The sequence below is a fragment of the Hyla sarda genome, chromosome 3 (assembly GCF_029499605.1).
Source record: "Hyla sarda isolate aHylSar1 chromosome 3, aHylSar1.hap1, whole genome shotgun sequence".
Lineage (NCBI taxonomy): Eukaryota > Metazoa > Chordata > Amphibia > Anura > Hylidae > Hyla > Hyla sarda.
Genome location: NC_079191.1, coordinates 368,606,911 through 368,630,538, shown reverse-complemented (window position 1 = coordinate 368,630,538; position 23,628 = coordinate 368,606,911). Strand labels below are relative to the sequence as shown.

At 41.7% G+C, this 23,628-nt stretch overlaps 1 protein-coding gene and 1 long non-coding RNA gene across 11 annotated transcripts in view; one reads left to right on the top strand and one right to left on the bottom strand.

The window, feature by feature from the left end:
• The window catches only part of EML6 (EMAP like 6), a 205,332-nt gene that overhangs the window by 26,354 nt on the left and 155,350 nt on the right, over positions 1-23,628 (bottom strand). For 4 of the 10 annotated variants that reach the window (XR_008891560.1, XM_056567753.1, XM_056567754.1 and 1 more), the window contains 3 exons: positions 19,683-19,697; positions 3,749-3,827; positions 1,087-1,216 (listed from right to left, as the gene is read on the bottom strand). Coding sequence is in view for 9 of the 10 variants with exons in the window: in XM_056567753.1 (XP_056423728.1) it covers positions 1,087-1,216; positions 3,749-3,827; positions 19,683-19,697 (224 nt within the window). In the remaining variant the exon portion in view is untranslated. The other 6 variants (XM_056567757.1, XM_056567758.1, XM_056567759.1 and 3 more) reach the window with 5 other exon arrangements.
• Positions 6,169-23,628, top strand: part of LOC130362767 (uncharacterized) — a 79,302-nt gene continuing 61,842 nt past the window's right edge. Inside the window, exons 1-2 of the long non-coding RNA XR_008891561.1 lie at positions 6,169-6,289; positions 8,843-8,990. This is a non-coding gene — a long non-coding RNA (uncharacterized LOC130362767). The remainder of the gene's footprint in view (positions 6,290-8,842; positions 8,991-23,628) is intronic.

The window sequence follows — 23,628 nt, the reverse complement described above, 5'->3', positions numbered from 1 at the left end:
TGGCACCAATCATCGTGTCTCTTTTCTTTATGTAAAAAGTGAAGAAAAGAGACCTGGTGAGTGCCACTTTAATTTTCTACTATCCCAGATAATATATCTTGTATGATTTGCACCAAAATTTATTGTTGCCATTTTAAATCTGTCAATTTTAACCATTTGTAATCATTCTTGTGTACTTCTGTATGTGTGCTTCGGGTCTTTATTCTGCTACAGGACCCAGAGTAATTGAGTCAAACCTGCTTTTCTTAAACTGTAACACATTCATTTGCTCCCGTCCCAGAGGAAGCAAAACAGCCCCAGAACGTTATGTAACATTATGGATCTTAAACCATGTTTGACTGTAGTTAAAGAATTTTTTTTGCCTTATCACATTACTAGTCCTACAGTACCATTTGTTTTATCCCAGCACAGCTGCATCTATGTGTTTTATTACTCTAACTTGGTCATGTGATCACCAGTCTGACTCTCCAAATCTTCTAGCATTTAATGGTCAAAACAGGATGTCAGTACTGAGCCTCACTTCCTGTGAACAAGATGACATCATCAACTACCAGATCCCCTCCTACAAGCTCCCATCAAGGCCAACATCTGCAAAGGAGTTTGTTCAGGTTTCCTCTAGTTTTCTCCCACATCCCAAAAACATACTGTTAGGTGAATTTGGATTGTGATGTAAAAGTGCTGCAGAACACGTTGGTGCTATATAAATAAAGAATAATTAACATATAATAGTTATATACCTCCCCTGAGGCTCTGATATTATACTGCAATTGTGTAAATCATGGTAGAAAAACAGCCATTTTTCACAAATTTGTGAAAAATGGAAGTAAACTAATCTTGATAACACAACCTAAAAACTTCCAATCTTCATAAAACACCTCATTTGTGATTATAGGTCCAAACATTTTCTCCTTTTGGCAATATTTCTAAAAAAAAAACATGGTCTGAAAGTAAAATTATAATTTCTGGTCATATTTAGCTATCACAAGCTCCTCATAAGGAAATATATACCTTATTTTGCTTTCTGATTAAATAAATTAAAATTTAACTTTATGGGCATAAAATAAAATGTAAACAGCAGAACCATACCTGCAGAAAGGCTCTGGACGATGGCAGCAGCAGCAGCATGGTAGATGATATCAGTACCATCATTGAGGTAATGGAGGTTGTCACGACAATCAAAGCCTCGGTATCCAAATACATGCTCCAGTGAGAGCTCCTGCAACAACAAAGCGCAACATAGCGGTCACCTGAAATCCACACTGTGCACATGACAGGTAAAATATTGAAGAAAAAAAAGTCCCTTGAAAAAAAAACCCTATTTTACTGATGAATCTACAAGGTTTAAGTGAATTGAGGCTTAAAGGGGTACTCCACTGGCCCAGCATCCGGAACATTTTGTTCCAAACAATGGGTGCGGGCCACACCCCTTGCAACGTCACATCACACCCCCTCAATCACGGCCACACCCCTCAATGCAAGTCTATGGGAGGGGGCGTGGTGGCTGCCACGCCCCCTCCTATATACTTGCATTGAGGGGGTGTGGCGTGACATCACAAGGGGTGTGGCCGTGACATCACAACCCTCGCAGCCAGCACCCAGTGTTTGGAACAAAATGTTCCAGATGCTGGGCCAGTGGAGTACCCCTTCAAGCTGAGTTGAGAACAATCCTCAATGATGCCCTAATATGCTCTATTAGGACATCATTGAGGATGGTTCTCAACTCAGCCCCATACTAGGCAAAGTAGACAGCCACTGTAAAGAACTGATGTTACTCAAAGGGAGGCAAAGTGGCCACGTATTACATGGCTGCTATTTATACATTATTGAGCAGAAAAACAGAGTTAAAGGGGTATTTCAGGCAAAACCTTGTTTTATATATATCAACTGGCTCCAGAAAGTTAAACAGATTTGTAAATTACTTCTATTAAAAAATTTTAATCCTTCCAATAGTTATTAGCTTCTGAAGTTTTCTGTCTAACTGCTCAATGATGATGTCACGTCCCGGGAGCTGTGCATGATGGAGAATATCCCCATAGGAACTGCACAGCTCCCGGGACGTGAGTCATCAGAGAGGAGTTAGACAGAAAACAACAACCCAACTTCAGAAGCTAATAACTATTGGAAGGATTAAGATTTTTTAATAGAAGTAATTTACAAATCTGTTTAACTTTCCGGAGCCAGTTGATATGTAAAAAAAAGTTTTGGCCTGGAATACCCCTTTAAGATACAGATAAAGGTGGTTTACTAGGAGTTGCCCAAATAGGTTGCCGAGAACAAAAAGGCTTATCAACTACATCTCTATAGACCTAATTATAACCCAAGACTACTCAAGTCTATACAGTTCTCACTACTTTTAAAGTGTACCTGTACTTTCAAAAGAATTTTATAAACATGCATGGTATCGTTACTCTAACCCTTCAGAGTGAAAATCACTAAGTGATTTTTGGGCTCTTACTGCTTCAGCAAGCCCCCTCCATGGTCCACTGCTATTTCTCGTTCTCTACATTTTATGGGATGGGAACCAAAGCTTGTCTATTTGCCAGCATCACTAACACCTGAACTTCCTTACCCTTACGTCTCTGGCCAATCACACGACAGCACATATTTCTCTCTGCTCTGTCATAACATAATGCTGGGAAAAGTGCACTGGACTAAACAGGCTGGCACTATGCTGAGGGATGGTTTACAGTAACAGACACACAGCAAAGAAGGGGTTACATCACAAATGTAGCCCTGGTCTAACAAGCTAAAGGAAGGGGGGCGGATAAAATTTAAGGGCAGCACTTTGTTCATATAAGGGACAACATATTCATACAAGGGGCAGTTACTCAGAACTTTATAGGTGGTCAAAGATAGAAGAGAAGCTTTGATTTACCTTAAAGGCACAGCATCGATCCTCTGGAGGGGGCTGACAGGCTCAGGATGCATGTACACAGTCCAGGCTTTGTCCTATGTATAGTACTATCTCAGCCCCACCCCATTTCCTGTGTTCTGTCTTGCTGTCTCTGCTGCTAGAGACAGAACTTCCCTAACAACAGTCAGTGGACAGCAGTTTACAGGGAAACGAAACACATAGTGGACTTTAGGGCTTTTTCCTAAGGTAAGGAGTCATTTTTTGTAACTGAAGTAACACACAAATATGTTAGAAATCGCATTGAGGTATGCTGTTTTAAATGGCATTGTCTATTAAAAGTTGATTCTCTTCACATTTATAAATTGGACTGCTTTTAGAGGCACATGGTAGGACATGTTATCAAATGACTGGTTAGGCTTTGCTATGGTTTTATGCCAAAAGCTTACTAACAGTTTCCTAATAACAAAAATACAGCATATTCAAAGATAAAAGACACAGTGATGTCTGCTACAAGAAGCAATATAAGAAATACATCTTAAGTTGCTTTCATTAGAAGAATTAAAGAGATTCTCCTACCTATCAATTGCAGCCAATGTTGAGTTTGCAGGTAGAAAACCTGAAGGGCCGTTGCTTTTTCTGATATTATGGCCCATTTATTGCAGTGATCAGTGGAAGTTCCACAAGTAAACCCATCATCCAAAGGCAGGTTAAAGCATATTCTTTCTATACACCATGACTTACTGTAGTGGGTACACCTACTTGACTATTTAACTGCTACATTAATGTTTTATATTCATAACAATACTTCTGCATGTATAATACACTAGATGGATCTACAGGGCTCAATCAAAAATTTTAGTTAAAACTAGGGTGTAAAGATAGATTTTTATTTACCTCAATGATTTTCTTTTTCTTGTTGATATTGTTCTTCTGCAGCTTTTCTGGTTGAGGAGCGGCTCGGCTGACTGACGGTCTGAAAATGTGTAAAGATAAAGTTCATCAGAAGATTTGGAGCCACCTGGAGTTCAACTTGAACTTTCTATTATTTTACCTTTTTTTTTTATTCTTAATTAAAGCAGAACAGTCATCCCTACAGTACACCATGGCCCAGATTTATCAAACTGTGTGAGAAAAATAGAGGGATTCCTTACAGCTTAGCTTTCACTTTACCTCAGCTCAATAGCAGAGCTGGGATTGATCGCTGTGGGAAAACCACTCTATTTTATCTCTCACACAGTTTTATAAATCTGTCCCAACATGTATATTTCATATGCACAATTTGTCCATTTAATAACTTGTGTTCTCATGACACCCAGACTGGGTCAACAACATAATATGGCATTCCCGTGGGTTCCAAGTCCCATTTAATGTTTACATGCAAAATAGCTGTACCTGATACTGCGGCTCCTGCTCTTAAATTAAACAATAAAGAGGACACAGCATATGCAGGAGTGCTGCAGAAGATCCATTATGTGACTGGAATCCATCATAGGTGTACATTGTAGATATGCATCAGTGAGTCCCCCCCACATATGTGTTTGATACAAACTGACATGCAGTCTATTAGTCTAACGTTTCCTATATGAATAAGACAAATGTAGCTTTCCCATGGGGCAGCAAATCACTGACATCCTTTACTGATATGATTAGTAAGGGTCCATAGCGTTCACTGCATAAAGCTCTAAACTAGTGGGCAATATTATAAAGCGCCCCTTCCCCTGTACCATACACTGTACTGTACTACTCAAATGCCCAAAAGGTGCTGTAGTCTGAGATAACCTCCATTTTTCTGTACCTCTTGGGAAATCATTAAAAGGGCACCTGCTTTTCCTGAGTGACTAAGCCTAGGTTCACATAAAATTTTTGTATCCGCTTGAAATTTCCTTTTCTTATTTGAATTTTAACTGGGCAAAAAATGAGACAGTTCCTGTTTGTCCGTTCTGTAAGAAACATGGATCCTGACGGAAACTTGTGTAACATGACAGAAATGGAGACTTTTTATCATGACGGAAGCTCCTCTGAAAACAGTGTCTCTCAGGACGGTGGGGGCTGCTTTCAGAGAGGGACTTGGACAGAGACAAGGTGGATGGCTGGATGATGTCTTTCTTTCACTCCCTGCATTTAAGTGACAACCAAAAGAGGAAAAACTGCTCTATATAGCTAATAAATGATATTAAGACAATTAAATTGGATGATGAGAGGGAAAGCACAGGCTATGGGTTTAGTTCCCCGGTGTACCCCTTTAAGGCTGGAAACACGTCATTTTTTATGCAGTTTTCTTTTTTAGCCAAAGTCAGAAGTGAATCCAGCAAGGAGATGTATAGGTCCTTTTCTATATCTCTAATTCCTGTTAAGTGCACTCTTTGCTTTGGTTAAAAAAAAAATAAAACAATGCACAATGTATGTGATTCTCGTCTAACTCACTAAACAGTGAGATACTAAACACTTGGATAACCCAAGATTTGTAGAAATAAGGTCTCGTTCACACCTAATTTTGGAGATTCGATTGCAGATACCATAAAAATGATGGGAGTTGAGCAGAGAAAAAATGACCGTAGATAGTTTTTTTTCTCCACTTGACTCCTGCAAAACAATGGCCACCAGACAGAAACCCAACAGACCCAATTCAAAGTCTATGGGACTTGGTGTCAACTGACCGTCCAACCGCGTTGTTTTGTCACCGACGGAGCTTCTGATGTGAGTCCTGAGCCCTGACTGACAAAGCAAGCTGTTGGGAACAAAATGACCTTGCATATGTTTTTAAACCAGGCCTTGCCCACTAGTTTAGCACTTTATCCACAGTTTGTAGATGTCCTTGGTTTGACTGCTTCTGCAATATGATAGGTGCACTGCCTTCAGACAATCATTTATTTTCTAACAAACATCCCTAGTTGAGAAGAACATATTTGTAACTTTCTTGTAGGTCCCTAAGGCAATGTTCCCATGCTCAGAACAGAATTCACTATGTTCCTTAGGCTTAGGCAATGTATTTTATACCCCATACAAATGCTTCAGATAAAAGAAATATCTGTGGTGTGAAGATCCGTATAATTCAGATTTACAGGTTTGGTACAAAAAATATAAAAATATAATATTTCTTAATTCTACCAATTAATTTTATTTTGTTCCCACAGTAATATACACTACTAAAAATGCTGAACACAAACCAAATTCCCTTTATAAAGTGGTCATTGTAAAATGTTATCTATCTAATGTTTGCAACAATAATTATCACAATTTCAACTTTACCTTGATCCCCTTGTAAGCAGCAAATAAAACCAAGTGAAAAACTTAGTAAAACTTTGCTGAGGACACTCGAGCATGCATTACATGCACAAGCGAGGGTCAGATGAGCTTTGATTTGCCAAACAAATCAAATGAACGCATGCCAGCAACTGTAAGGATACATATCATAGAGAGCACTGGTCTGGGAAGGTAAGGAAGCTTATACTAGCTGAGAAAACATATAATATAAATCACAATCTATGTGACAGAAGCCCAGAGGAACAGGAGAGCATTCAGACAATGGGGCCTATTTACTAAGCTTTAGATCTGATAGAAGCTCCTTATAATTTGGTATTAGAAAAAAATCAAATATAGGTCAATAAAATCAAAGTTGAGATCATGTAGGCTGCTATATTTTACTTGTCTAAAAAATGACTCCACTATGATCATATGCTTAAATGTAAGATGGATATATTAGACATGAGACCAGTTATGACATTTGCTGGTAAATGTCAGACAGATGTTTTATACATATGTTGCACAATGACCGATGTGTCATAAAATATTTATGTTGAAACAGGTTTAAAGCGTAACTGTCATAGTGCAAAAAAAAAAAAAAATGATGTTACACAGAACCTAATCCTGATCCTGTACATATCCCTTTCATGTGTCTAGGACCTATATATATATGCCTAACAAATAGCATTTATATCTTGCTCACTTGCTTTGTCTTCTTGCCTTGTGGAGGGGCGTGTCTTTCTCACTCCCTCACTGTGGTGACTCATCTGCTCTGAGTCTGGGAGCAGCCTGGCAGTCTGCAAATCACTGCACAGTAGTTTTTATGCATACATTTTCTATATGTTACTAGTAAAGCTGGATGCTAATCAGCATAGCTGTCACTATGTGTGTCATTCAGCTTTCACAGACTCCTGAATGTCAGCTTCTTTGTCATTCAGGAGTCAGAAAGCTTTGGCTGTTCAAGCATGCTGGGAGTTGTAGTTTTGCATTGCAACAGCTGGAGCTGCAGTGTTTATAAAGCACTGTGTTAGAGCTGTGTTGCCTTTAGCTGCTACAAAACTACAACTCCCAGCATGCCCACACATCCTTGTCTGTAGAGCTGGAGGCACACAGCTTGAGAATACACAGCTCTAAAACAATTGTACCCCCAGCTGTTGTAAAACTACAACTCCCATCATGGGAGTTGTAGTTTAGAAACAATGGAAGGCTGTAGTGGTGCAACCGTGATCTCCTATACTGGATATCAACACACTTTACGGCCGGTATCCAGTATGCTGCAAAATACAGAGTAGTCTGTCTGCATAAAGATAGATGACCCCTAGTGGCAGCTATTTTCATTTAGATTTTTTAGTAAACTGACATTTTTTTTAAATAAATGTATATGTAAGAAAGTCATCTTATCAGTAGTACTACAATATATAAAAAGTATTTCATAATGACAGTGCCTCTTTAAAGGATAACTGTCAGCTTGCTCCCCCCGCACTAACCAGCACTACAGGCTGGTAGTGCGGGGGATGCTGATTAGTTTGCTGCCTACCGTGCACGGATATGTCCTGCCGTTCGGCTGAAATCTTTGTTTTTCTGTATATGCTAATTAGGTGCTAACTGGCACATGCCGGGGTTACTTGTACTCTGACGTACCGCAGCACCGCCCAGCTCATCAATATTCCTCCCCTCCCTCCGCCTCTCCCTCTTCTCCCCGCTCTGTAATGAAGAGGAAGAGGCGGAGGGAGGAATTTTGATGAGCTGGCCGGCACTCCGGACAAGCGGCGCTGATGTCAGAGTGCCAGTAACCCTGCCTGTGCCAGTTAGCACCTAATTAGCATATACAAAAAATCTAAGATTTCGGCCGAACAGCTGGACGGATCCGGGCACGGTAGACATCAAACTGATCAGCGTCCCCCGCACTACCAGCCAGTACTGCTGGTTAGTGTGGGGGGAGCAAGCTGACAGTTTCGCTTAAACAATTCTTAAACTGATTACATTTTGAAAGTATTGTACAGTATTACAAAATAACATTTCATTTTAACTTGCTCCCTTATTAAGATTCCTTGTGTATTTTTTATCATCTGATTAATATACGTTATTATATTCTGGTCTGTATTGAGAACTGATCACTTGTAGAGGTACTACAGAGAGAAAAAAACTATGTTTTCATATGAACTGGTGCCAGAAAGTTATACAGATTTGTAAATCACTTCTATTTAAAAAAAATCTTAAGCCTTTCAGTACTTATCAGCTGCTGTATGCACCAGAAGTTGTGTAATTCTTTCCAGTCCGACCACAGTGCTCTCTGCTGACACCTCTGTCTGTATCAGGAACTGTCTGAAGCAGGAGAGGTTTGGCATGCTGTGGACAGTTTCTGACACTGACAGAAAACACTGTTGTCAGATTGGACAGAACACCACAACTTACTTTGGGGCATACAGATGCATTATAATGAGCATACAGAAGCTATAATGTTTTTTTTTTTTTTACCAATGGGCCCAATGAGCCCAATGTAGCCTCCAGTATTGGTCACTCAGGCTTCGCTTACTTCTCCTTCATAGAGCTGCAGACATGACGTAGCAGTGCTGATCAGACAGTCACTAACTGAGGCCGGACATCACTGCATTAATCCATATATGTACTTGGGCAATGTAGCTATACTGCTTGACATGTTAAACGATTTTTGTTCATGTAAGGAGTACTAACAGACAGACAGTCTTGGGATTCATCCTCCGCTTTCCATTTGTTTTTTCAAAGAAGTTCATAAATCATGACTCGTTTCAAGCCATAGCCATGGCCAGTGGTTGGCTGAGTGACGCCCATATGTATGTCCGCAGCCAGCTATGTGGAGAAGTTCAGCGGAGACCGGGCAACTGATACCGTAGGCTACAAGGTAGCGAGAGAGGTAAGTATAAGCTTTTGTGTGTTATTAGGCAGTCTGGGTCCATTGGTTAAAAAAAAAAATCACTGGATTACTCCAGTATAATAATAAATACACAAAAGCACATATATAATAAAATTGTGAGCTTACAGTGCTGTAAAAGTATTTGCCCCTTACCAAATGTCTTCTATTTTTGAAATGTTAAACCATTCAAATGTTTCTGATCATTTTAATATTAGATGCATACTATAAAAGTAAACACAAAATGCAGCTTTGATTTGATCATTACATTTATTGAAGAACATTTTTTTCTAAATATATCTAAATATTATCAGTGTGAAAAACTAACTGTCTCCCCTAATCCACCCTTGGGAGTAACAACTGAGATGAACAATTGTGATATCTTGTGAGTCTTTATATCACTGTTTGAACAGGCATCAGGAATTTTGTGTGTGTGTGTCCCCTCTTCTTTGCAGAATTATTTTAGGGTATGTTAACACTGCTGAAAATCTGGGGGATATTCAAAAACTGGCTAGTTTGAACTTAGAATAAGCAGTCTAGGATTGTGCTAGATTTTTATCAGTGTATCAGGGTGTTTAAAAATCTGGTGCATGGTCCCACTGTCCACTCTTAGTCTACACCACCTTTTAGGTAATATAGTTAAAGGGGTACTCCGCCCCTAGACATCTTATCACCTATCCAAAGGATAAGATGTCTGATCACAGGGGGTCCCACCACTGACCCCAGCGATCTCACTGCAGCACCCGGCATTCGCTTAGAGCATCGGGTGCAGCGCCGGAAGCTCGTGACGTCACAGTCATGCCCGGCTTGTGACGTTACGGCCACGTCGCCTCAATGCAGTTCTATGGGATAGACCATGCCCCCTTCCATAAATTTGCATTGAGGGGGCATGGCCGTGACGTCACGAGCGGGGCATGACCATGACGTCACAAGCCTCCACCCTGCATCGCCAGTCATCTGGCACGGAGCAAAGTTCGCCCTGTGCACCGGACGTGTGGGGTGCTGCAGCCGAGAACACGGGTTCCCCAACGGCAGGACCCTCGCGATCAGACATCTTATCCCCTATCCTTTGGATATGTACCTATGAACATCTTCTTTTTGTTCAGCCATGGTTTGTGTCCTGAAACTTTCTGATGATGCCATTTTGCCCAGTGTCTTTCTAACTGTAGATTTCAAAGACTTTGTTTGGTAGATGTATGTGAATCTCTAGATGTGCTGCTTTTTTAAAGGTTTTCTAGCTGCTTTCCATTGCCAGAAAGGCTGCACGTAAGTTATATTTAGATTGAACAGGTCTGGCAGGGATCATGTCTGGGGTGGTTATTGAATCTGAACCAAGATGAATAACTTGTCAATTTAGTAGTTAAGGGGGCAATAACTTTTTCACATAAGGCCAGGTAGGGTAGAGCAGCATTTTTTATTCAATCATCAACTAAAAAAAGGATTTTGTGATTACTGGCGTTATCTTTGGCTGATATTGGCTGAAAAGTGTGATGATCTGCAACATTCAAGTGTGAAAATTATGCAAAAACAGAGGAAAATTGTAAGGGAGTAAATCATTTTACATTATGTCTATTATGAGCGGGTGATCACAAAATGTCTATTTACTGCACATTGGTAATAAAACTGGAAACCAGAAGCTGTCCCATAACATATTCAGTGAGCTCCACATACTGTATACACTAAGGGGGAGATTTATCAAACCTGTCCAGAGGAAAAGTTGCTGGGTTGCCCATAGCAACCAATCAGATCACTTCTTTTATTTTTAAAGAGGCCTTTTTAAAAATGAAAGAAGTGATCTGATTGGTTGCTATGGGCAACCCAGCAACTTTTCTTCTGGACAGGTTTGATAAATCTCCCCCTCAGTAGCCACTTTATTAGTCACTCCTATACAACTACTGAATCTGTCAGCTGCAATTCATGTTCCATACAACTGAAACGGTCAGGCCATGTTTACATGTTGGAATTTCTGTGCCGGCTTCTGCATTGGAATTTGGCACAGAGACCGTGTCAGATGTTTCCGGCACTGAAATTCCGTTTTCCGTGTTCGCAGAAAGAATGAACACAATTTTTTTCTGCGGACTCTGCATGGAATGCTTAGCCTAGCCCCGGCATTTGCATGCCCGCAGTTTGCGTAATGTCCGCACAGAGATTCTCCATGCAGACATTCCGTCGTGTGAACATAGCCTTAGATAGCTGTTAAGGCAAGGAGACACATGGTACTTGTCATATATTTGTCTGTGCATCCACATTCCCCCTACCACCTGGTCTCTGCTTAATTGACAATCAGGTGGAAGCCGAGCCCTGTTTCCAAATCTTGCACCAGCGCACAATTTTTATGCATAAGATTTTATGCATGAGATTTGGAAACAGGGCTCAGCTTCTAGATGACTGTCAATCAAGCAGTCATATATTTGTAGGAGGGGGAGTTAGGTGGTCTTTTTGTCCTCAGCACTTCCTTGACACTTGGCATGAGAAAGAAAAAGCATTTAAGGATGCAAAGACAGATGTATGCAAGATACCATGTGTTTTCTATCAGCTTTCTAACAGTGTCAGAAATGTGGCAACTAATTAAAGGGTCATGGGGGGGAGATTTATCAAAACCCGTCCAAAGGAAAAGTTGATGAGTTGCCCATAGCAACCAATCAGATCACTTCTTTCATTTTCCAGAGGCCTTTTCAAAATGCAAGAAGCGATCTGATTGGTTGCTATGGGCAACTCAGCAACTTTCCCTCTAGACAGGTTTTGATAAATCTCCCCCATTGAGTGTATATCATTGTTCAATGAACTGCAAACCATTTACAATACTCCTATTGTAGATTCCTTGGTATGGTATTTTGCTGGTATTTTACCTATATAAAATACATTTTGTATTACATATTAACAGTAGCTATTCTATTGAAAAAAAGCAATTTTTATAGCGCAAACTGATAAATACAGCAAAGATATATAGTAGTAAACCTGTAGGAACAACAAAGCTCTTGTGGAAATCTTTTAGATCTTAAGGTGGCCAAACATATTAGATGCCAGCTAAATTCAGCTCATGTTGGTGGGACAGGCCAACCATCTAGTGTTAAAGAAGGTTTCTGGTAAAAGCATATTGGGCAAGAATGTGTATGGGAAAGGGAGGGGTCAGAAGAAATGGCTATGGGCCAATAGCTATCTACTGTCTATGGCCACTTTAAGGGGTACTCCACTGGCCAGGGTAAGGAAGTAAATGTTCTGAACACTGTTTTCGCTCTGCGGGGGTCAGCCACACCCCCTCAATGCAAGACTATGGGAGGGGGGCGTGGCCGTGATGTCACCAGGGGCCTGGCCAACTCCCACAGTGTGAAAACAGCGTTCGGAACATTTACTTCCTAACGCTGGCAAGTGGAGTACCCCTTTAAGGATAAATGGAAGCATGAGGGAACCCTATATTGTCTCTGTATGCAGTGTAAAATGCACATAACTTTTTTTTTTTCCAAAGGATTGATTGTATTTTTACTTATTGGTGTCCATAATCTAAGTGTTATCAACTTTAGAGCTAATGAAACCTTTTCACTCCTTAAAACCGGAAAGATGCACATTCAATTTTCTCGCATAGTATATAGGCCCCAAGGTGTAGGCTGCTGGTAAAATATGAACCAAAACCACAGGGAAGCAGTATTTTGTAAGCATAGAGGGATGCTGGCTACATATACAAGTTCTTGTTGTTTAAAGGGGTTCTCCGGTGCTTACACATCTTATCCCCTATCCAAAGGATAGGGGATAAGATGCCTGATTGCGGGAGTCCCGCAGCTGGGGACGCCCGGGATCATGCACGCGGCACCCCGTTTGTAATCAGTCCCCGGCATGATAGCTATCACGCCCCCTCCCGTAGGCTTGCATTGAGGGGCGGAGCGTGACGTCACACGGGGGCGGAGGTGTGACGTCACACGCTGCCGGTCCTGCGGTCGACCGTAATCAGACCAGGAGCGAACATGCTCCGGGGCTGATTACAATCGGGGTGCCGCATGCATGATCACGGGCTTCCCCAGCTGCGGGACTCCCGCGATCAGGCATCTTATCCCCTATCCTTTGGATAGGGGATAAGATGTGTAAGCACAGGAGTACCCCTTTAAGAAAACAGCCACATAATGTGATCGTGTAATGCATGGACAGGCAGAGTCACTCTTAAAGGGTTTGTGCGCTGCCCTGACTTTCGGAGCTCCGCTCACAGCGTCCGGAAGTTCATTACTCTGAACGCTGTGTGCGGGCTTCCGTGTTCGCGGCCGCCGGACGTAACGTCACGCCCGGCCCCTCATGACGTCTCGCCCGCCACCTCGTGACGGCGGTCGCACCCCCTTCCCATAGACTTTCGTTGAGGGGGCGGGCGGGCGAGACGTCACGAGGGGCCGGGCGTGACGTCACACCCGGCGGCCGCGAACACAGAAGCCCGCACACAGCGTTCGGAGTAATGAACTTCCGGACGCTGTGAGCGGAGCTCCGAAAGGCAGGGCAGCGCACAACCCCTTTAAATAGCATTTCTCCATTTTGGCTCATAAAGAGGGGCTCAGTGCAGGAGCCCCTCCTCTATGACATCTATTTGTCCTCTATTTGGGCAGATGGGCAGGGGTAGTCCTCATGACAGACACAATTTTTAGCTTCTTCTCACAAACAAAATCTACAGTAAAAACTGAAGTAAAATGATATTAGTTCCTAGATGCTACATTATCAGGATATTATCTCTCAGATTCTCAAGGTGAAAAAAGAGTGAAAATGTTGAGTTAAACAGAATCTGTCAGCTGTAATTGAGGCAGAAACTGTTGGATAGCTTTTAGAGTATAAATGCAAACTGCACCTTTCCTTAAAGGGGTACTCCGGTGCAAAATATATCTTTTTAAATCAACTGGTGTCAGAAAGTTAAGCAGATTTGTAAATGACTTCTATTAAAAAATCTTTACCCTTCCAGTACTTTTTGGCAGCTGTATGTTACAGCGGAAATTCTTTTCTTTTTGAATTTCTTTTTTGTCTTGTCCACAGTGCTCTCTGCTGACACCTGATGCCTGTATCAGGAACTGTCCAGAGCAGGAGAAAATCCCCATTGCAAACCTATGCTGCTCTGGACAATTCCCGACACGGACAGAGGTGTCAGCAGAGAGCACTGTGGACAAGACAAAAAAGAAATTCAAAAAGAAAAGAATTTCCTCTGTAGCACACAGCAGCTAAAAAGCACTGGAAGGGTAAAGATTTTTTAATAGAAGTAATTTACAAATCTGAATTCAGGTAGAAAACAGACATGGTCGCACATCTACAATCTTGTATAATGATCTGATTGCTTCTCAGCATAATTTCAAAAACTAACAGGTTGTTAGTATATACGTTTTGATCAAAAAGTACAAGCCCACTCGCCACGTCAAGGCCACCTATTTAGAGTGGGTCCCTAACGTCCCTAGCATAAAATGGCGTAGCACTGGGCGGCGACCACCACCGCCGTGGCCCCAATGCCACTCAAACCAGTCCATGGGTCGCACCTCCCCGCAGACACGGCGCCACGGCAGCAACGGACGCCGCACAGCACGTGAACATGTGTCTGCACTCTTCCCCACCCCCTCAGCCCAACCCTATATAAGTAGTAGTTAGCTACACATGGGCCATTTCTTTCCTAGCAGCCTCCCAGTCTGACTGGGAGAGCATGGTAATTGTGCTGTAACACCTTGTTCACACTGGTGTGGTGCTGTGCGGCGTCCGTTTCCGCCGTGGCGCCGTGTCTGTGGGGGGGTGCGGCCCATAGACTGGTTTGAGTGGCATTGGGGTCGCTCTGCCAGTGGGTTGTTCCCCCCCCCGTGGGCACTGGTGCCACGGCGGTGGTGGTCGCCGCCCGGTGCTACGCCATTTTATGCTAGGGACGTTAGGGACCCACTCTAAATAGGTGGCCTTGACGTGGCGAGTGGGCTTGTACTTTTTGATCAAAAATGTATACTAACGACCTGTCAGTTTTTGATATTATGCTGAGAAGCAATTAGATCATTATACAAGATTGTAGATGTGCACTATGTCTTTTTCTACCAGAATTCATAATTTACAAATCTGTTTAACTTTCTGGCACCAGTTGATTTAAAAAATAAATTTTTCCACAGGAGTACCCCTTTAAGCTGATGGTGGTTGCCAAACGTATAAAATCACCCTTTTATTTTTCAGCTAAGTGTCTAGAAGGTGAGGCTAAGCTGCTCAAGTGCCACAGCTTGGCACTCTTTTTTCGCTTGCCTTCCCCTCCTTGACTGATATACAGGGCTATGTACATTTATTAAGGAGATAATAGGAGGTAAGGGCAAAAGAGGAAGCATGCCAGGTTGTTAAGCAGCTTGGCTCCACCAAAATGAAAGAGGCGATTTTATGGCAACCACCATAAGCTCCAGGAAAGGGGTACAGTTTGCTTCTATACCTAAACAGCTATCCAACGGGGTCTGCAGCTCTTACAGCAAAAACAGATGATTGATTCCCTTTAAATGTGGTAACTTCTATTGAGCGGTGGTGTAATTGTCAAAGCTCTTGGTGCAGATTTCACCTTGAAAATGTACAGTGGTCCCTCAAGTTACAATATTAATTGGTTCTGGGACGACCATTGTATGTTGAAACCATTGTATGTTGAGACCAGAACTCTATGAAAACCTGGTAATTGGTTCTAAAGATCCAAAATGTCATCCAAAAATAGGAAAAAAGTGAGGATTAAAGAAAAATAAGTAGATAACTAATATAGATAAAGCAAATCCTTACATATAAAAGTAAGAAAGATCTGCTGGGAGCTGTAATCACTGTCTATATCAGTGTTTTCCAAGCAGGGAGCCTCCAGCTGTTGCAAAACTACAACTCCCAGCATGCCCGGACAGCCAAAGGCTGTCCGGGCATGCTGGAGTTGTAGTTTTGCAACAGCTGGGGGCACCCTGCTTGAGAAACACTGGTCTATGCAGAGGACAGGAGCTTCTTCAGGGTCCTGTACAGTACATGCAATGTCCTAAAAAAGCAACATGGAGCTACCTTTACCTTGTGTCCAAAGGAGCAGGTAACCCTGGTACAGGTAAAGTGTACAGAACATGTAGTACCTTCCTGTACTGTAGGGGGCGCTACCAGACACCAGTCAGTGCATATGCTTCAGTAATACAGGGGTTTTACCAGTAAATTGCCCATTCTGATTGGTCTGTTCTTCCGGCCATTGACAGGTATCACAGATCTGGACTGTCTGTACATTGTATGTTGAGTCTGGTTTCAACTTACAATGGTCCAGAAAAGACCATTGTATGTTGAAACCATTGTATGTTGAGGCCATTGTAAGTTGAGGGATCACTGTACAACAATTAACAGTACAATACATGGGGATTCAGTCTTATCAGAAAATCTACAGCAGATCTGGGACAAAATGCAGCAAAATATGTGATGGCTGTACCCTTAGAGGGCCCTGATTTGGTCTGTGATGAAACTAATAAGTTTAGATTAAAATATTAAAACAAACAAAATAGGCAAGAAAATCCAGATATTCCAATACCACACAGTGCATAGCAGACTATCTATATTAGAATATGCAGTTATGTTGGTGTATTTCCATCTTATATAGGGGCATATAGCAAAACTCAGATGGTGGTTCTGCAATTGCACAGTGAATTTACTTGTGGTCAGTTATTTATCCATTATATTTGTAAGTCTTTCATAAACTAACGAATATATCCAGATACTACAGTTTCAATGTCGCTTGACTTGTTCTCAGTAAATGAGAACATTCATGATTACAACCAGAGGTTTAAAACCTTTACGGACCTTGTCCTGCTCTCAACTCAAGGCTCTTTCCACACTGTCTCTCGCAGTATCTGTCCAAAGTACATACGTAGGAGAAAAACCTTTCATGGATGCCATTGAGTGGCATCTGCCATGCATAGGCCTCTATGTTATAACAACCGGATTGTCGCACGGTATATGTTTTTTACAAGGGTGTGTCGCTGTGAAATGGCGATGTGTGCTGCACTATTTCATACAGCAAATACACATAAACTCTGATGTATACTGCCTGAATAAAATGGGGTAATGTGTAATGGGGTCTATAGATAGGCTTGCTGCACACCAGAGTACACAGTAAACAGACAATGCTAACGCAGTTCGTTAAAATTGTATCCGGGCAATAACAAGCTCTATGAACTAGACACACCCGGCAAATATATCTCTCCCTGTCTAGACACTTCAAAATGTCTACCTAAAGGGGTACTCCACTGTCCAGTGTTCAGAACTAAATGTTCCGAACGCTGTTTTCGCGCTGCGGGGGTCAGCCACGCCCCCTCGTGACATCACAGCCACGCCCCTCAATGCAAGTCAGTGGGAGGGGGTGTGACGGACAGCCTAACACATGTTTCAACCTTCACAGAGGTCTTTGAGAAGAAGTCTGTATTCGACCATTTTTTTAAAAACTTTATTTGGGAAAGCCTGTTTATAAGTGCCATTGTAGCTCTTAGTTACAGGAGGGAAAGTAGTCACAAATATTACATTGATATATACACAGCTACCTGAAAGGGGCCCCATAAATGAGAGACAAAGCCCAAAATGTAATGATTATAATGATAAGGATTAACAATATAAAGTAGGAGCGTACAAATTACAAAATAAATAACCACCCACACCAGCTAAAGTGTCATATGTATTTATTGATCTTAGTCTGGACCCATCATTAATAGCTAATCATAATGGACTATTACACCTCAACTCTATGTTTAGGTACTATACGACTGCAAGAAGCAAAAAATAGGTAAAAATACCTTTCATTGCAAAGACTTTAGCCTTTAGTCCAATGCAACTTTTCACACCTTGTTATTTAGACTTTCTGATTTTTGTGGCACTCAGTGGCATCTTGGTCAATTTACTTATATCATCCATGAGTTGCTATTAATTCTATGCCCTCAGACATTCTCTATATTAGGCCACTGCATGACTCCGTTATGATGGCGCGCATAGTCTCTCCCCATGCCACCATATCTTCAAGGAAAGAATGACTCTATGAAAAGACATATGATGGCGTATACCTTTATAATTTTGTGTCTCTAGTACACAAAGGCTCAGTATGGGCCCACAGTAGGCTTTGTAGACATTTTATGGACCAATAGGCACTCCTGCTGGAATATGCTACTAGAGGCATAAAGAAGTATACCGTATATACTCGAGTATAGGCAGAGTTTTTCAGCACGATTTCTCGTGCTGAAAACGCCCCCCCCCCCCCCCCCCCTCGGCTTATACTCGAGTGAACTCTCCGCCTGTCAATCCCTTCTCAGTGGTCTTCCACCTGTGGACCTCCAGATGTTGCAAAACTACAACTCCCAGCATGCCCGGACAGCCATCGGCTGTCCGGGCATGCTAGGTGTTGTAGTTTTGAAACATCTGGAGGTCCGCAGGTTAAAGACCACTGTGGCCTTCATCATCATCCAGACCCCCCCTTTAGTTTTCTACTCACCTCCCCTTGGTGGGAAGGAAGGGTAAGCTGGTCCGGGCCATCTATGCTGCAGGGACCGTTGGTGGGGAGGGTTAGTCCATCTTCACCAAGAGGCCCTTCTTCTCCGCTGTCCCTGCGCATGAACGTCCCTGTGCGTTGTGGTCAAGGCAACGTCACTAGTCCGGGGCCGGCCCGGAGCGGAGAAGAGGGCCTCTTGGTGAAGATGGACAGCCCGGAACGACTAACCCTCCCCACCAACGGTCCCTGCAGCATAGATGGCCCGGACCAGCTCACCCTTCCTTCCCACCGAGGGAAGGTGAGTAGAAAACTAAAGGGGGGGTCTGGATGATGACGAAGGCCGCAGTGGTCTTCAACCTGCGGACCTCCAGATGTTTCAAAACTACAACTCCTAGCATGCCCGGACAGCCGATGGCTGTCCGGGCATGCTGGGAGTTGTAGTTTTGCAACATCTGGAGGTCCGCAGGTTGAAGACCACTGAAAGGGATTGACAGGCGGTGATGATAAAGGGGGGGGGAGGATGACGGGGTGTTAATGAAGGGGGTCTGGATGATGACAGGGGGGGATGATGTATTTCCCATTCTAGGCTTATAGTCGAGTCAATAACTTTTCCTGGGTTTTTGGGGTGAAATTAGGGGCATCGGCTTATATTCAGGACGGCTTATACTCGAGTATATATGGTAGTTAAAGTCCATAGCAAGCTGTGGACATTATATGACACATCTACATAAAACAAGTCTGTAAAATGCCAATGCTAATGGGCCTTGCACATGTAGCGCTAAAAATCAAATTTACAGCATAAACAACAACTCAAAAGGATGAATCATTAAAAAAAATATGTGTTCCCTCCTGGGTTTCACAAACAAATGATCACACTAGCATTTCAGAAATAATTTTTGTACAAGAAAGTAAGAACAAGAAAATGGTAGTAAATGTCTGAACGAGGGTCATTTAGACCTTGGCGTGCATTCTGTGGGGTAGTTCATTGTGCAATGTTTCTATTTTGGATATCTTTAGGTATTACACTCAGTACTAGTGATAATGATACAATGAATATACACTTTATGGCTGTATGGGTTCATTCTCAATGCTAACACTATTGGAGATGCTGGCAGACTACACACAGTTGATGGTTTTAGTATTGGTAAATTGTTAATGACGGTAATATGTCATCAGACTGCGGTGTGATGTATGATTGTGTCAGCACATCTCCAATTTGTATGTAAAAGAACATTTTCTGAGTGAATACTTACTTGACAATGCCCTGCCTCCAAAGGAAAGCAGATTAAAACACAATACAAACATTAACCGTTTTCTTTCTCGTCGGCACAACACAATATGGCCGCACATTTCCATTCAATACAATGAGTTCACCCCTCATATCAACAAACAATAGTCAATAATCCACATGCATGGGGATTCGGAAAGTAAAACATATATATATATACTGTACATTTTCTTGGTGATCACGCAACTCAAACTCATGGGAGCTTTCAATATTGTACATATCTATTTCAACTACATAATGCCTTCTTGAAATGAATACCGAAGAAGGGGGTTATTATCCCTGCACCTCGTGTAAACTTGGAAAAGTCGCAAAATGTTTGCACAAACAATTATTTATTTATTTTTTATTTATTTATATAGTGCCTACAGATTCCGCAGCGCTTAAACAATACTGCAACTTTTGGACACCTAGCACCAAGCACGTGGGCAAAGCTTGGCAAAGGGGATCCCCAATGTGCCAAACTGTATCTGAAATCTACGTCAGTTCAGAGCTGGTGTAGATTTCAGTGAGGACGCACAAGCAACCTCAGGTGTTTCCGGTGTGTGCTAGCAGGGAGATAACTTGACCAACAATACAAGGTACTACATCAATGAATTGTTCATATGCACATTTCTTGTGGACTTGCACCGTATACTGTGGACATGGTATGCTCCAGTGCAGGCCATGTGACAAGGGAGGGGGAGGAGATATAGGAGCAAGCTGACATGCTCCTAAAGCAACGCCCCCAGCAAAACTTTAGGGAGAGTAAGCAGCCCTATAGAGAAAAAAATAAGGTATTTCACATATAAAATAAGAATATTTATGTGAAGAATCATTTTGGTGTTAATTACTACATCAACTGGAGCATTTTTGGCGATTTTACAATGTAATGTCAGGAACGTTGGTGAGACGCAGGAGTTTGGAAATCCTCCTTAACTCTCAGGCTTCTCTTATCATGATTTGCTATAAAGCCAAAATGTATCTAGTGTTGCTCTGGATTGGCAAAATGTTGAGTACAGCATTGCCTCTATAATCTCTATACAGAGCTCTGTATGTCAGTCAAGGAAGGGCTGAGATGTCAGGGCGGGCGAGGAGCCGTGCCAGACTGTGGTACTTGAAACCATCATCATCCCAGGAAAGGTACAGTTTGCTTTTAAACCCTAACAGCTATCCAATGGTGTCTGTAACTCTTACAGATGACTGATTTCCTTTAAAGGGACTGTCTCTCAACATGACAATTCCATTTTTTATTGTAGCCAGTCTGACAATCACACGTACAGCTTCTGAGACCACTATGAATCAGACGTAGAAGAAGCTGTGTACAACCATACAATACATGTATGGGCTAAGCAGTAGCCACTGATACTAAATGGTACAGAGAGGAGCTCCTCCTCTATCACATTCATATTCTTTAATAAAGCACACAGAAGGTGGCTTCCGTATAACTATAGTACATGTATGTCCTCTCTGGGAGACAGTTGTTAAAAGTCTCGAAATGTCTACTGCATAAGTACCTCTGAACAACACTAAGGCTATGTTCACATCAGCACTGGAGCTCCTTTCGGTAACTTTTTTGTCCGGTCAGATTCTGCTTAATAAACGGACACCAGAAAGAAACTATAGGGACCCCATTAATGGAATTGGATCCGTCTGTGTCTATTCTGCAATGGACAGACTGGCTCTGTTTACTGGAGCCTCCAACACTGATGTGAACGAGGCCTTAGTGTTCGGTCTGTTTAGAACTAACACTTGTCCTGCCCAATTCTTCTCTAGTGCCAGAAGTATGGTCAGTCCAGACAAGTAAAAAATGTAAGATAAAGAAAATGTAAGTTTAAAGGGGTTAGCCAGGAAAAAACTTTTTTTTCATATATCAACTGGCTCCAGAAAGTTAAACAGATTTGTAAATTACTTCTATTAAAAAATCTTAATCCTTTCAGTACTTTTGAGCTTCTGAAGTTTAGGTTGTTCTTTTCTGTCTAAGTGTTCTCTGATGACACATGTCTCAGGAACCGCCCAGTTTAGAAGAAGTTTGCTATGGGAACTTGCTTCAAAACTGGGCGTTTCCCGAGACACGTGTCATCAGAGATTACTTAGACAGAAAAGAACAACCTTAACTTCAGAAGCTCATAAGTACTGAAAGGATTAAGATTTTTTAATAGAAGTAATTTACAAATCTGTTTAACTTTCTGGAACCAGTTGATATATAAAAAAAAAAGTTTTTTCCTGGAATACCCCTTTAAAGCCTTGTGGAGATGTTTAGAGATCTTGTCAGGGCATCTTGCCAGGTCGATGACATAATGAACAGGTTAAGGTGAGTATTAACTAAAAATAGTCCATATTATAGGTTTGAACAATGCCAAAATTACTCCCTATAAGAAACTTGGGTAAAAATAGAAAGAAGGTTACTCAGCTGCCAGATCCCCTATAGCTGCTGTTATGATGGAGGATGGAGTCCCCACTGATTTTCATTCCTTGCCCTATCTCAACACACCAGAAAGCCCACTGGGCTAATCACTAGCCACAGCTGTGACCCACCTCAGCCCCTTATTAGCTGAGTGGGCATATGTTTCTGTCCAGAAGGGGACCAGGCTGTAAAGATCAGTAGGAAGATGAACACCATTGAAATAATAGCAGTGGGGGATCAGGCAGGGGAGTAACCACCACTGTTTGTAATCTAGAGCAGGGTTTTCCAACCAGGGTGCCTCCAGCTGTTGCAAAACTACAACTCCCAGCATGCCCAGACAGCCGAAGGCTGGTTGGGAAATAATGATCTAGAGTACAATTACAATAAATTGTCCGGCGGTTGCAGGCAAGCTGTTGGTTGATAATTGTCCATAGGCTAATATGCCCATCTAAAAGCTGGAGAAGCTTGTACAGATTATTGTGATTGTAACTTTTATTATTATTATTATTATTATTATTATTATAATACAGTTTATAGTTATTGCTACTTAGTCTTCATATCAGTACTCTGACCTATAGAAAATAAACACTTATTTTTGTGTATGATTTAAAAAAAATGTTGGGTGCCCGCGAGTTTCCTGCATATTAGAAAGCTGGAAACACCACTGTACAGGGGAAGATCTGTAGGGCCCTGAGACCTAGCTATATGCCATACTGCTTTTATCTACATTTAAAGGGGTAATCCAGTGGAAAACTTTTTTTTTTTTATCAACTGGTGGCAGAAAGTTAAACAGATTTGTAAATTACTTCTATTTAAACACTTAATCCTTCCAGTACTTATTAGCTGCTGAATACTACAGAGGAAATTATTTTCTTTTTGGAACACAGAGCTCTCTGCTGACATCATAACCACAGTGCTCTCTGCTGACACCTCTGTCCATTTTAAGAACTGTCCAGAGTAGGAGAAAATCCCCATAGCAAACATATGCTGCACTGGACAGTTCCTAAAATGGACAGAGATGTCAGCAGAGAGCACTGTGGTCATAATGTCAGCAGAGAGCACTGTATTCCAAAAAGAAAAGAATTCCCTCTGTAGTATTCAGCAGCTAATAAGTACTGGAAGGATTAAGATTTTTAAATAAAAGTAATTTACAAATCTGGATGCCTCATTTGAGTACTAGCAAGCTATGAGTAAGGATCGATAGATCGGAAACGCGTCAGCTGCTGCTTGGGACCTTTTCTACATGTGCTGTTTTTTGTATTTTTTCATGTCCATGTTTGAAGGTTTTTTTAATGGAAGATTTTGAATAAAAGTCAAGTTTTTTATGCTTCTACTTGCTGGCCTTTTTTCCTAATTTACAAATCTGTTTAACTTTCTGGCACCAGTTGATATTAAAAAAAAAAAAAAGTTTTCCACCGGAGTACCCCTTTAATGAAAAAGTATTATAATGTATTGACACGTATGGCTCACTATCAATTTTAAGTAAGATGGCAGTCGTTTATATTCCTCAGGTGAAGAACCTTGTGCT